This window comes from Dermacentor albipictus, chromosome 10, assembly GCF_038994185.2.
Source record: "Dermacentor albipictus isolate Rhodes 1998 colony chromosome 10, USDA_Dalb.pri_finalv2, whole genome shotgun sequence".
Taxonomy (NCBI): Eukaryota; Metazoa; Arthropoda; class Arachnida; order Ixodida; family Ixodidae; genus Dermacentor; species Dermacentor albipictus.
The window spans coordinates 59,193,906-59,207,082 of record NC_091830.1 but is presented as its reverse complement, the minus strand read 5'-3'; the positions used below and the strand labels follow the sequence as shown (position 1 = coordinate 59,207,082).

Sequence of the window (13,177 nt, the reverse complement as noted above, 5' to 3'; positions counted from 1 at the left end):
CCTTTCTGCAGACGATATACCGTTGGATTATGAATCTGTCTTATCGTCAAAAAACTCCAACCAGTGTCATTTCCAAAAAATAACTATCAAATAAAAGCAGTTGTGAACAAACTACTTCTCCCCGTTCTCGAATTCATTCAACGCCTCGTTGAATCCATTGTGCGAGCTTTGCTGTTTAGTGTTATTCAAAGCACGACTTTAAAGCTGCATCTATATTATGGTGACTTCTATGAAGATCTGTAACTAAAGCTGCACGTTACCCATTGCTCAAAGCATAAATAGTGACGAGTCACAACTCTGTCTCGTAGGTGCAACTGGAAGTGAACTACCGATGGAATGCCACTGCCTTCATCAGCATATCTTGCGGTGGCAGCATCATATCCCCAAGCTTCATACTGACTGCTGCGCATTGTGTTCATTACGTGTAAGTCGTGCACGTGGAGAATGCCCGTTTAGGTTATGACTGTGTGCATTTGGCTTAAAAGGCAACGAACTAGCGATGCTCACTTACCGCTCTAATGGCCCAATCCTTCGGCGACCGTCTGCGGTGGCGTAACCGAGCGAACGAGCCCAACAGTGAGCGCGGCTCCTCGATTGACGTGCGCGTGGGAAACTGGTTTCATGCGTAGCCGCCCGACTGCTCTATGCGTACTCGTATCCAGTGGCGTAGCAATGGGGGGGAGGCGGATGGGTCGGGGGGCAGTGGTCCCTGGGTGAACGGGGCCAGTAGGGGGGGGGGGTGTCATATACGTCTGAAGACACCCGAAAATTGTCGATACCCTCGCCTTCCTCGACTACACAGGGGGGGGGGGGGTTGACAGAAGACCTAAGGGCCCCGGGTGCCAGACGACATAGCTACGCCACTGCTCGTATCTGACCTTACCACTCGTTTTGTGTGTGACAGTAACAAGAGAAGTGCACCCGGCAGGGACGCCATAACTTACAAATTACTCGGTAACATGAGCGGTACAGCGGCCAGCAGCCTCCTAGAGCACATTAACGAAGCCTGGGAGAGCTCGCAGTTGCCGAAGGAATGGAAGGACGACGAGGTCCGCTTCATTCCAAAGCCCGGCAAGGCCCTCACGATAGACAACATGCGGCCCATCTCTCTCACATCCTGCGTGGGGAAGGTGATGGAGCACATGGTCCTTCGCCGGCTGCAGAAGCACCTCGAAGAAACGGATCAGATGCCACAGACGATGTACGGCTTCAGGCAACATCTCAGCACCCAAGACGTGATGATCCAACTCCACGAACTGGTCGTCAAGCCGGCAACGAGGCACGCGCCGCGCGGGATACTCGCCCTCGACCTGAAGGGAGCGTTTGACAACGTGTCCCACGCGAGCGTGTTGCAGAATCTAAACAAAACCCGGTGTGGCCGAAAGACATTTGGCTACATAAAAGATTTTCTGTCAAACCGAACGGCGACCATCAGGATAGGGGAGGAGAAGTCGGACCCTGTCGAACTCGGCGATAGGGGCACCCCTCAGGGATCAGTCTTGTCGCCCCTGCTCTTCAATCTGGCCCTGCTGCCCCTGCCCGATCTACTCAAGCAAATTGAAGGCGTGGACCACGCGTTCTACGCCGACGATATTACGGTGTGGACGGCCCGAGCCGGATCCGATGCCTGGATGGAGGAAGTCTTGCAGCGGGCGGCAACGACCGTGCATGAGTACGCAAAGTCATGCGGACTGAGCTGCGCTCCCCAGAAATCAGAGCTGCTCATGATCCAACCGGGAAAATCCAAGAAGGAGCTGCCGCCGAACGTGACTATCACCATCGCCGGAACTACCATCAAGCCAACACAGCAGATTAGGATTCTCGGCCTACTACTTCAGAGCGACGGGAAGGCACAGGCCGCCATCACAAAGATCAAGACTTCAACCGAACAGATACTTGGTATGATTCGGAGGGTATCTAATAGAAACCGAGGCCTTAATGAGGACGATGCTATGCGCCTGGTATGCGCGTTCGTCGTGTCGCGGGTTACCTACGCCGCACCGTATCTCCAGCTGACGAAGGCGAATAGGGACACCCTAAACACGATGCTTCGTAAGGCAACGAAACAAGCACTGGGCATGCCCATTTAGTCGTCCACTCAAAAACTGCTAGACATGGGCGCCCACAACACGGTGGAGGAGCTCATCGAAGCCCACCTTTCTAATCAGAGAATCCGGCTTAGTCACACGGAACACGGACGAGCCGTCCTACGCAAAATAGGATGGCAGATCGAGCCAGTACCCATCAAGACGGCCTTTCCGGAAGACTGGAAAACGATCATTCAGACGAAACCCCTTCCTCGGAACATGGCGCCGGGCAAGGACGACGAGAGGCGCACCGCGCGAGCTAAAGCACTAGCCCGGAAGCTGGAAGAGAACCCCAGGGTCCTCTACGCGGACGCCTCGCTCCGAAAACACAGTGACCGTGCAGCGATGGTGGTTACATCAAAAGACAGGCTGATCATCAGCGCGTCCCTGAAGACAACAGACCCCGCAGTAGCCGAAGAAGCGGCCGTGGCCCTCGCACTCGCACAGCCGAGCGTGAACACCGTAGTCACAGACTCAAAGACTGCCTACAGAAGCTTCCGCAGGGGGGTAATCTCCTCCGCGGCCCGAGCCATTCTAGCCAAGCACAAGCCTCCGGGAAGAGCCATAGAGCTCGTGTGGGTCCCGGCTCACTCGCAGGTAGCAGGCAACACCATCGCCGACTACCATGCCCGAGAAATGTCAGTCCGGGCCGAGCACGAGCCGGAAGAGCTACCGCACCCGGTTACCAGCTTTCGGGACATTACCCGGATGTACCGAGAGGAAACGTGCAGACTGCCAGAACCGCACCCCAAACTCACCAGGCAACAACAGACGATCCTGCGTCGAGCGCAGGGGGGATCGCTTGCGCATCCCGTACTGAGGAACCGCATGTACCCTGCGGAATACGATATGTTCTGTCCTTTTTGCAGAAGAGAAAAGGGTACCCTGCCGCACGTCTTGGCAGAGTGCACAGAACTCAAGACCCCCCCCTCCTCCCCTTCCCACCAACGCCCCCAATCCCCAACCCCTTGAGCGATGGAAGACCTTGTTATCCAGCCCCGCCCTACCGATTCAGCTCGCACTGACGGACAGAGGCCAGGAGCTGCTGGAAACATATGGGTCCCGTAACTAGGGAACCACCACGTCTGGTGCCTGCGTGCACCACCGATTTATTTCGGGCCCAGCAAATGTTGCTTCATCATCATCATCGTTTTGTGCTATCCTCTGCTCGCGTCAGCATTCGCTCGCTCTTGTTTGGTTTGCTTGGTTTGGTCTCGTTCGCGCTTCTTTCGGTTTTCATGGTTTGCGATTGTTTTGATATCTCATTGTATGCCTGACGCGAATGGTACTTTCTGGAAGCCCAGGGGCACCAGCGATTACCGTGGAACTTTCGACGAGTCATGCCTAAAAGCTAACGCGCTTGACCTGTAGATTACATTTTCGACTATTGCTAACTCTGCTACACGTCTATCTCAAGTTACTTCCCACAAATATCACAAAATGCAAACACTTGTGCAGCTGCGCTCAAATTTCCCATTAGGTAGTATCGTAATTGTCCGTCATTTTTCTTTTTTTACTGAATGTCTTACCTAACTGAGGCGCCTAACATTTCCCATGTTTTGGTTAGTAAAATATGCTTGAAAACAAAGAAGGAGGCACGTTCTGCATTTCACGAGCGCCTGGACAGGGCATCCTGACAATAACGTTTCTTTTGTTTAGGAACGCTATTCCTATTTCTGCATGGGCCTTTTACAACACCACGGTATCTGGTCAGGGCCCGTACGTGTGGGTTGAAGATATGATCCATCATCCAAGGTTTCAGTGGACGACGTTCCGGAACGATATCGCCCTCGTCAAAGTAAGTTGCTGCTAAAACAACCATCACCTAGAAAGAAGGGTTCAAAGTTAGCTTGAATATATAATCGCAAGCGGCAGTGTACGTGGATGTTACATCACCAGGTTAATCTCAAAGCTTGACAAGAGAATCTTTGTTTTAAAGAAAGCATGCAGTTCGGTGCACTCCAAGAACAACATCTAATGTGCTAGATGATGTTGTGAGTATTTTCGATCATAAGCCTTTATAAGGAACATGAATGCGCTTTCGCGCAACTGCAGGACATTTGCGTGTTGTAGAGGATATTTCCAAAGCGTAATGACGCCTATACCCAAGTCTGAAGATTATACATCTTCATATTGTATTGTACCTGTGGTGCTTGCATGCTGGATATTTAGAAATACTTAACTTTTGACAGAATACCAGAAATAATAACGTTTCACTGATGTTCTCAGTGCAGCGGCTTTGATTCGCGAACTGTTTAAACGGCAATGAGCAGAAAATTCACTCATACCAAATTTGTCACTCCATAAGTGCTAAGAATCACAACATGTATACATCATGGAACATCAGTAATCCGCGCAAGATTGGTTGCAAGAAACGAATGAATTTCACAAATGTTGAAAGCTCACTGGTAAGGATTGATTTTAGTCTGATTAGGCAAGCAACAAAGGAAGCAGTTCTTGCTAATGATACTTGTTCCAGCTGTGCACTGTTTAGACGAGAAAATGCAACCGGTTGAACGCAAAAACAAATGTTGCACCAAAACGGACTTGCTCAGTGTGAAGACTGCAAGTTTATTTTCTTTGCTCTAATTAATAACGAGAAATGTGTTTTTCTTTTACATTTGCATTACTGCCACGTACATTAACATTTACTGTTGTTTAAATGCTGTGGTGACTAGGTGGAGAAACCGCTGAGTTTTGACGACCATGTGAGGCCAGTTTGCCTGCCTAAAAAACGGATGCACCTGGAAGGAAGAGAAGGCATGGTTTCTGGCTGGGGCCTTACAGCAGAAAGCAAGTAATGCTTACGGACTACACTATTTCCTGTGTAGGAAGCTCTGACACTCACGTGAAGATACAAAATGCCCTGCACATATAAGTTCAGAAGTAAAGGCCATACCTACGAAAAAAAGCACTCTTTCTAACCAGCGTTTCGGCTGGGGCGTGGCCTTCCTCAAAGTGGAAGAGTGCCTTTTACATGACGAAAGCAGTTCCACGTAAGAATGTAATCAATGAAATATACTTTTTCTTAGGTGAATTGGCTCGTTCTTTATGTGCGTGTGTAAGCACGCACGCGCGCGCGCGCGTGTGTGTGTGTATACGTGTACTCTTTGCGAGAATTCTGGAGTTCTTTGCTGTTTTACTTATGTTCCACTTACGTAGACTATGACGCCCGCTTCTACCAGCGGCAAAGGGGCCTTTATTCAAACCTGCTTACCTCTTTTCTAATTCAATTATTTTGACACACGCCTCCACACTACGTTTGAAGGATCCAATATCTTTCAAATTCGCATGTTTGTAGATAACGTTTCAGTATTTATTTGATAAAAGCACGTCCGATTTACAATTTGATGTAGATTTTACCTTGACAACTTGTCAGGCGATCTTACAACCATTGCAGGTGAACCCCGAACTTCCATTGAATTGATCCACTTGGAGTTAGGAGTTTGAGTTTGAGCTTCTTTATAACAAGTATACGCGAAAAAAAAGTATACGCGGTTGGAAAGTTCAGCTTTGAAGATTATCAATTTCCATAACGGGCTAAGATCCGTGGTGGAGTAAGCCGATTCTGCCTTATGGGTCGGCTCGCTCTTGGTTCGTCATAAGGAGCATGACTGACGTGTTTTAGAGTTATTCCTAAAAAAAATCATGCCCTTACTTTACACAGTTGTTTTTCTCAGAGCAAGCTGGTCGCCTAAAGTCATCTGGCTACCATGACCCTATGTTAGTTTGAACGGCTGAGGGAGAACTAAGATGCATAAAGAAACAATTTTCTTGCCAGCAGCGATGCAAACAGCGAATGGTGAAATGCTAGCTGTAATTCCGTTCATTGAAAGGGCATCAAACAAAGGTAGCGCAATTATCGAATGTGAAGGTCGCATTTTCTGCTCTCTCAGGTTGTCCAGATGGCTCGATTTAAGTGACCCATGCTAAATATAGCAACTCAGTTCCACCATGAACATTAAAGCGAAATTTTTCCTTGTCAAACAGGTGCAGTTTATAGAAATTCTATGTTCTGTGAAAGAGTAAAGAGTGAATGCCAAGCTAACAAATCACAGCATGAAACACCACCTGATGTAACACTGCAGTAATTTTGCGAACGAAACCAACGGGCATCAACCGCCCACTGCAAAAGAATTGCATCTGTGCTCCGAAATTCCATAGCTGTGCTCTTCTATCTCGCAATCGCACTCAATGACCAACACCTAATGTCAGGGTTAACATCACGTAGAAAAACAGAGAAAGAGATGTATCAATATAGCTTCCGTGACACTGACAAAAAACTGCTTCGCTTGTTGGCTGCCACATGAGCGAAGTGCACATGTTGGAGTGCCGCATCTATGGACAAGCACCGGCCTTTTCACGGCATGCGTTCGAAATTCCATAAATTCAGGGAAGCTGATGCATACATGAATAAATGATAAAATGAAATAAAGTGATGGGTAGGAAAAATGCGGACACCGACGCAGCACACAAAAAGCTGTCCTGCAGGTATTGTAGAGTACCCTCCTTAGTCGGGAATGGTATACCTATTACCCAGGAAATAAATCCCAGATAGCGTAAATTTTTTGGAGCAATTATGTGATAAAAGGCCTGCATTTGTTTCTGTGAGGAAATTTACCTACAAAGCCGACGGCCGGCGCAGCGTTAGGGGAAGTACACACTCTAATTGATAGCGATGTGTGACTCGATTCGTTATATGAATGTTGGGCCTGTGCGTGAACAACTTTGCGAGATAGCAATAGCACCAAGCGGCAGCAGTCGTCAATCATGTCCTTTAGAGTACACGAAAAAAGCTTCACTCTAAACAATGCACGAAAACATCCAAGGTGTTATATGTTATGCCATGTGCGAAGCTTGCATGCAGTTGTGGCGAGTGAATAATGTCCTCAATATAAGTGTCACCCTTTAGAGGCACCTCGGCGACCTGCTTGAATATTTATTATTTCGATTGAACAGTACATGCAGGTCTCCATATCATTGTCAACGCTGGCGAAGTTGTTCGTGCTCGCAACTATGTCATCTCGTATTTAGGTATGACGCTTAGTGTTTAGCTAAGGCCTAATTCAAGAGTGGTGATCCAAGCCTCGCGCTGAGCAACGAGCAGGCATCCGTTGGGGCTGTGATAGCTCGGATTAAACAGTTTAATTTATTACTGTTTAGTTAAACTGTTTCCTGTAGGTAAACTGTATCCCTCCTGTTTAGGTAAACAGGAGGCTTTAGCTCGGGTGCTCCTATCTAAATACATGTAAAAGGAGAATTCGCTTTTCTCGGCAATCACGGCACCAAATTTGACGAGGTTTCTTGCATTTAAAAGAAAAAAACGTAAAATCTAGTGACTGTTGGTTTCCAATTCTTGATTTAGATTATCAATTTATTTATTTCAAATTGGCAAAAATCAAAAATTTTCAGAGAAAGAAACTTATGTTTACAACTCTCTAACTCAGCAAGGAAAAATAATATCGCCATTCTGTGAATTGCATCTGATAGTAGATCTAAAGCGGACAAAATTGATATGTTGCACATGAATCTGAAAAAATTCAGTATTTTGAAAATGCAGCTTTTGCATTTGTTGTCCCTTGTGCGCAACGTAACACATTTAGATAAGATATAAATTGAGATATTGAATTTGTCCGCTTTGAATGATATAATGGATGCAGTTTACAGAACTGCGATATCTGTTTTTGATGTAGAGCTGTGAATTTATAAACCTTATCCGTGTATTTTTTTAGAACTTCAGAATATTTGACAATCCTTCTCACAAGAATCAGTACCTAAATCGAAATTTCACTTCCCAGAGTCACTAGAATATAACTTTCTCTCTCGCATGAAACAAATGGAATAAAAAGCGGTTCAGGGGTTGCATAGGAAAAACGTTTTTGCATTTTACAAGTATATGAATAAGCCGCGTTAAAGTTGGGCCTGAGCTAAACCTTCCTCTTGAGCTCGTCTTTCTCATATATATTGCAATAAAAAAGCCAACAAAGCTTCCCGGACGTATTGCCTCACTGGCTTTATATCAACGAGAATTTATTGTAACTTCTGAGATCGCGCGGACCGATAATACCTGTGAACTTCGATGTCAAGGCGACACCAGAATGCGACACTCAATAGCGGGTCAGTCAGATAGAACGTCATATCATATGTGTTTTGGACGTAGTTAGAGAGAACACCAAGCAATTATTTTTGGGTATATTATTATATGGTGAACAGCATTAGAATGAGGTATTTCAGCGTTTTTATTGCATGAATGTTTACTCTTGCGTTTTATTAGCCCATCTTTTGTTTCTCTAGATGGCACTGCATCCCATGCCTTAACGTACGTATTTAAAAGGATCCTGTCAACTAAAGAGTGCAAGTGGTTCTTGGGATTACCTGAACAGAAAAAAGCTCTGAACAAGGACAATATATTGTGCGCCATGATGCCCGGCAAAGGCAGCTGTCAAGTAAGATATGTTATACCAATTTTGCTAAAGCTGACAGAAGTAGGTACTATGTTATTTGAGCTATGACTCTTCAATAACCTCATGGAGACATTCCACTCTAACACTTCCAGCCATCACGCACAACGTCTATTAAAAGCAAAGTTTCATACAGCTAGGCAATGACACACAAGCAGTGTCAAGGAAAGGACAGGGTATAAAACAAGCTATTCCTCTTATGCGTTTCCCGTTGTCATCGTCTGTTGGCTTCATATGATTGTGACCCCCTGTATCCCTTATTTTCCGTTCTATACATAGCCAGGATATTGATTCCAGCATCTCGAATGCCTTCAAGTAGAATACTAGGTTTTTTTTGCCTGTCACCTTCTTCTAAGTATCATCTGACGCCTTGCCACGAAAGGATGTTCAGACAGCTGTCAAGGCGGTGGGTGTAGGCGGTCACAAACACTCCCGAGCTCCGATTTGATAAAGATATAAGGATACTCAATTCGTTAGTACCAAAATCCTAATGCGAAGGCGTGTCTTCGCATAGCACCCGCGGACAGTTTTTCATTCGCTTTCATTTTACTTCTACACGCATGCATGCACACACACACACACACACACACACACACATGTATATATATATATATATATATATATATATATATATATATATATATATATATATATATATATATATATATAACGTGTTTTTACAAAGACTTTGTGTAATATTTGTTATAGCCACTTTGTCATTAATGTACAGTTAAACGGTGGTAACAGTGGGGCGGCATGTCCTACAATTTAATCACACACTTATTTAAAGTCGCTGCACAAGCATTCCGCACAGATGGTTAACCAGCGAATCCTAATATTTCGGCCCCAGTGTTCATCACTGGTTTAATCCCGACGGTTCATTTAACGACACCTTGGTAGGCTGCTGGATCCTCAGTACTCTGTTGCTGCTTTCGCTCGGCTGCATGAGCCTGTTCTTGTGCTCGGGCTGCAGCATCGACACGGAGTAGACGAGCTCGTTCCCAGTTCTGCTCGTGGCGTTGCTGATCGAAAGCTACCTACTCCTCTGGAGTACGTATGACGCGTGGCATGCACACGGGGTTTCGCCGCAGGATTCTTTGGCGTACAGGCGGGTGAGAGATGGACGGACGGACAAATCGGCTACCCATGTGCAGTTTCGCTGCCAAAAAAATTTTATTTCTGAGCATTTTTATGAATAATTCAGACGGGCTCAGACTAGTTCCGAAATTGAAACGGGCTGTTCCCATGAGACATAACAACTTCTGGATCTGGAAGAATATGACTAGCCACGGCACAAAGGTGAAATGAATGGTGATTCTCAAAGTACGTGACACCGAAGCTTGCAACATGCCTGCTCTTCATCCTGTTTTCATGCGATGTTTTATCCCATAACATTTGCGTGTAGTAGTACACTTCTTTCCTTTTTTGTATGTCAGCCTGTGCTCAGGCTCGGTACTTGTTGCTGGGCAGACGCAATAATAAATAGCAATTGCTTGAATAATTGATTGATTGATTTGTTGATTGATTGGTTGTATATCACCTTCCAGGGCGACTCGGGCGGCCCCCTTACAGTGATGTCGATGAAGAGACGATCAGTGCAAGTCGGCATCGTCTCCTATGGCAAGGGATGTGGTAGGTCTAATGAGCCGGGTATATACGTGCGTGTCGATAACTACATGAGCTGGATACGGCAGAGGATGCGGAGCTCAAGAAGCCCTCGCTGGCGGCTGCCAACGGTGACAGAAATGTTAAGTAAATATGTGATTTCGCTAGGCTGACAATATAGCCAATTCCTGAAGATAACATTCTGCTTCCGTGCACTTTGTTTGTTGTTACGCTTGGAGTGAAACCAAGGGTTTACACCGTGTCTAGCACCACTTCATTCTGAAACTTCGTATCCTGCACACAGACGTGCCGTCTTCGGTAAGTCGTCACACATTGAAGCAACCATATTGGCCCCAACAAAAAAATGAAAACTACTTCGAAGATGTATACCTATCGGTACAGCTCATACTTCAATGACAGCGAAGCTGGATCTGCAATTCTCACACCCTCCGGAACTATTACAATAATGTTTTCCCCTGCCGAAAGATCTGCGCAGACCTTTGAGTATGCTTCACTAGATCAGGTGCCATTCTTTTGCTCTACCCCAGCATTTCTACATGTTCCACAACATCTTTCCCTTACCATTACATAAAAATGCAGTAGGCCATGAATGCATTTGTACGAACGAATAATATACTTATTGTCAACTAAAAAGCACCGACGAGATGCCTAAATTTTTTTGTCAGTTTATGCCCTTTCTACCTGACCTCCATCGTTGAGATGGTCAAACGTGGCGTAAAAATAAAGAAAAATATGGGATACTGGTTGAAAGAAACTGCGTGAAGAAATTGTTTATTTATTCTACAACTTTTCATAATTACGTTTAACAGCAAATTAGGGGTTCCGCAGCCGGCTGTTCTCCTATTGACTTTTGATACCGATGATGCAGCCACATGCCATCGCGCAACACCATGCGAAATCCGTTGCGGAACCTTTCATAATATCTACCTCTCACGGGGGCCAACACCACGAAAAGTCAGATTAAGTTTTGTTTGACTAACTTAGAGAGCAGCGTCTCTTCTGCACATTACAGTGAAATTTCATCCCTAAATACTGTGTGCGTTATCTGAAGATTTACAGTGCCTAATGTCAATCGCGAAAGCCTTGGAGAAACACGCTGTTTTAATTGGTTCGCCAAACCAGAGAGGGCACAGTATATCGGGGTATCTAGCAACCCTCCTTTGTTCTAAAAAGAAAGCGAGTGGATGGTTAGCATCCTGGTAATTATATTACGATATTTTGAGACCTTCCTGCGCAATCGTTGTAACAGCAAGCAGTACTGATATCGCGAACACAGAGGCATATCTGGGTCTACCTTGGCAGGTCAGCACCTGGCAGGCAGAATATATGAAGGTGGTAATAAACAGTTTCTGCCCAAATAACTTTAGTTTCACAAAACAAACCATATTGCACAATGCACTGTCTGACCGTAGTCGCCGTCATAAATGCATGCTAAAAGCAATCCAAGTAAAGAAAACATACATTCGAAGGTCCTTACAAAAATTAACGAGCCATTAGACTTTGTCACGCATACGTTAACGCCTGGTACGCTTGCTTGAGCAGGTAGAAGGAACACATGAACGCAAGGTGCAGCACACACAACATTCATTCGATAGGCTATTTTAGCAGCAGTATCACACGGTCACATTCAACAATTATTGCACATGGAATGCGTCCTCCCTTGCTAAGCTTTACGCTCGCGCTACCGCGTTTACTAACGTCTGCGGGGCGATCGTCAGTACGCTATCGTAGGGGTGCTTACACTACCGATTCTGTTCGGTGTGGATATCGGTGTCTTCCGGTCTGTGGTCCATCATTGCAATCTGGTCATCTTCATTCGTCGCTGGTGTCCGGCGTCACCGATGCCCGGCTGACGTCACGAAGGCACAGTCGCTGAGGAGCTGTCGCGCTCCGGCAGAGCGGGGCTCGTGCCGGCTGGCGCTCCCAGTGCATGCCAGCCCAGCTTAGTTCCATAGACGGGACGGTGATTGGCTGCAGCCAGCCTCCGCGCGTCTATGGTCAGCGGCTCAAACGCTGACGTGTCCTGGCAGGTAGGTCTGGGCCATCGGTAGTTCCGGAGACGTCGGCCATCGGCTCGCCGAGCCTGGTACTCGGGCGGGACGTCGATGCGTCGCCTAGAAACTTGGGCAGGACCCAGAGAGGAGATCTCCGGCCGTCTTCTCCTGAACCACTGCGCCCCGGCCAGCACGTACTTCTCTGCGCGCGCCTCTTCTCCAAGATGGCCGCTCCACGCGCTCGCTTCACTCCTTTTTCCACGTCTTTTGTCTTTGTTTACACTTGTCACTCCTGACAGACCTATTCTGTATGCACGCATACACCCCAGACACTCGGGTACTCCAACTTTGGTATGGGGGACATCTAGAGGAAAGGATTTCACGGAGGATGGCACACAACCAAAGAGTAAGTTCTTTTTTTTTAAGGATTCCTTTAGGAGCTCTTTCATCTCGTGCAACCTTATTTATCAAGAAAGAAAACTTTACGAAAAACAATAGCGCCTTCATTTTTGCTCTTGCGAAAGCGACAAAAATGATTTTTTACTTACCAATGATGGAATTTTCCCGGTAGCCAGCTTTTATTGTAGGGATGCTCTGAAACTGGTGCAGTTGTAGGTAGAACATATCGTCACCACCGTCGCGCAATATTCGCCTTTACCAGCTTCGTCACTGGCTGGCTTCGTCAACATCCGACTAGCTCATCCGTTGAGCTATAGTAGTAGTTTAAGTGAACAGTACTTGCACATAAATTTTTACTTGCCGCAAGTACAAATGGGTTCCCTGTCTTGGTTTCTTTTGTCTGTTTCTTGTTTACACTTATTGACTGTAGATCTAATACCGTTCTTTGTATCTGCCAGTTGTGCCGCGAGTATTTATGGGCAAATAGACCATTGCAATTTCTGAACTATGTATGGGATAGCCAGCTGTAATGCAACCTGTCATCGCATCTGTGCACAGTTATTAAAGAACCAAAAAAATGGGCAATGTGATTTACATGATCCTTGTTTTC

The 13,177-nt window shown here is 46.2% G+C and overlaps 2 protein-coding genes across 8 annotated transcripts in view; both read left to right on the top strand.

The window, feature by feature from the left end:
- LOC135912124 (trypsin-like) overlaps positions 1 to 10,795 on the top strand; it is a 339,009-nt gene extending 328,214 nt beyond the window's left edge. For 6 of the 7 annotated variants that reach the window (XM_070527759.1, XM_065444511.2, XM_065444510.2 and 3 more), the window contains 5 exons: positions 309 to 424; positions 3,747 to 3,885; positions 4,766 to 4,880; positions 8,382 to 8,533; positions 10,096 to 10,795. In XM_070527759.1, coding sequence (XP_070383860.1) covers positions 309 to 424; positions 3,747 to 3,885; positions 4,766 to 4,880; positions 8,382 to 8,533; positions 10,096 to 10,326 — 753 coding nt within the window. In that variant the 3' untranslated portion in view covers positions 10,327 to 10,795. Of the gene's footprint in view, positions 1 to 308; positions 425 to 3,746; positions 3,886 to 4,765; positions 4,885 to 8,381; positions 8,534 to 10,095 lie in introns of those variants that run through there. The other variant, XM_065444513.1, reaches the window with a different exon arrangement.
- Positions 10,796 to 12,551: 1,756 nt separating this feature from the next.
- The window catches only part of LOC135912119 (trypsin-1-like), a 32,584-nt gene continuing 31,958 nt past the window's right edge, over positions 12,552 to 13,177 (top strand). Inside the window, exon 1 of the mRNA XM_070527753.1 lies at positions 12,552 to 12,574. Within this exon, the coding sequence (XP_070383854.1) occupies positions 12,557 to 12,574 (18 nt within the window). The 5' untranslated portion in view covers positions 12,552 to 12,556. The remainder of the gene's footprint in view (positions 12,575 to 13,177) is intronic.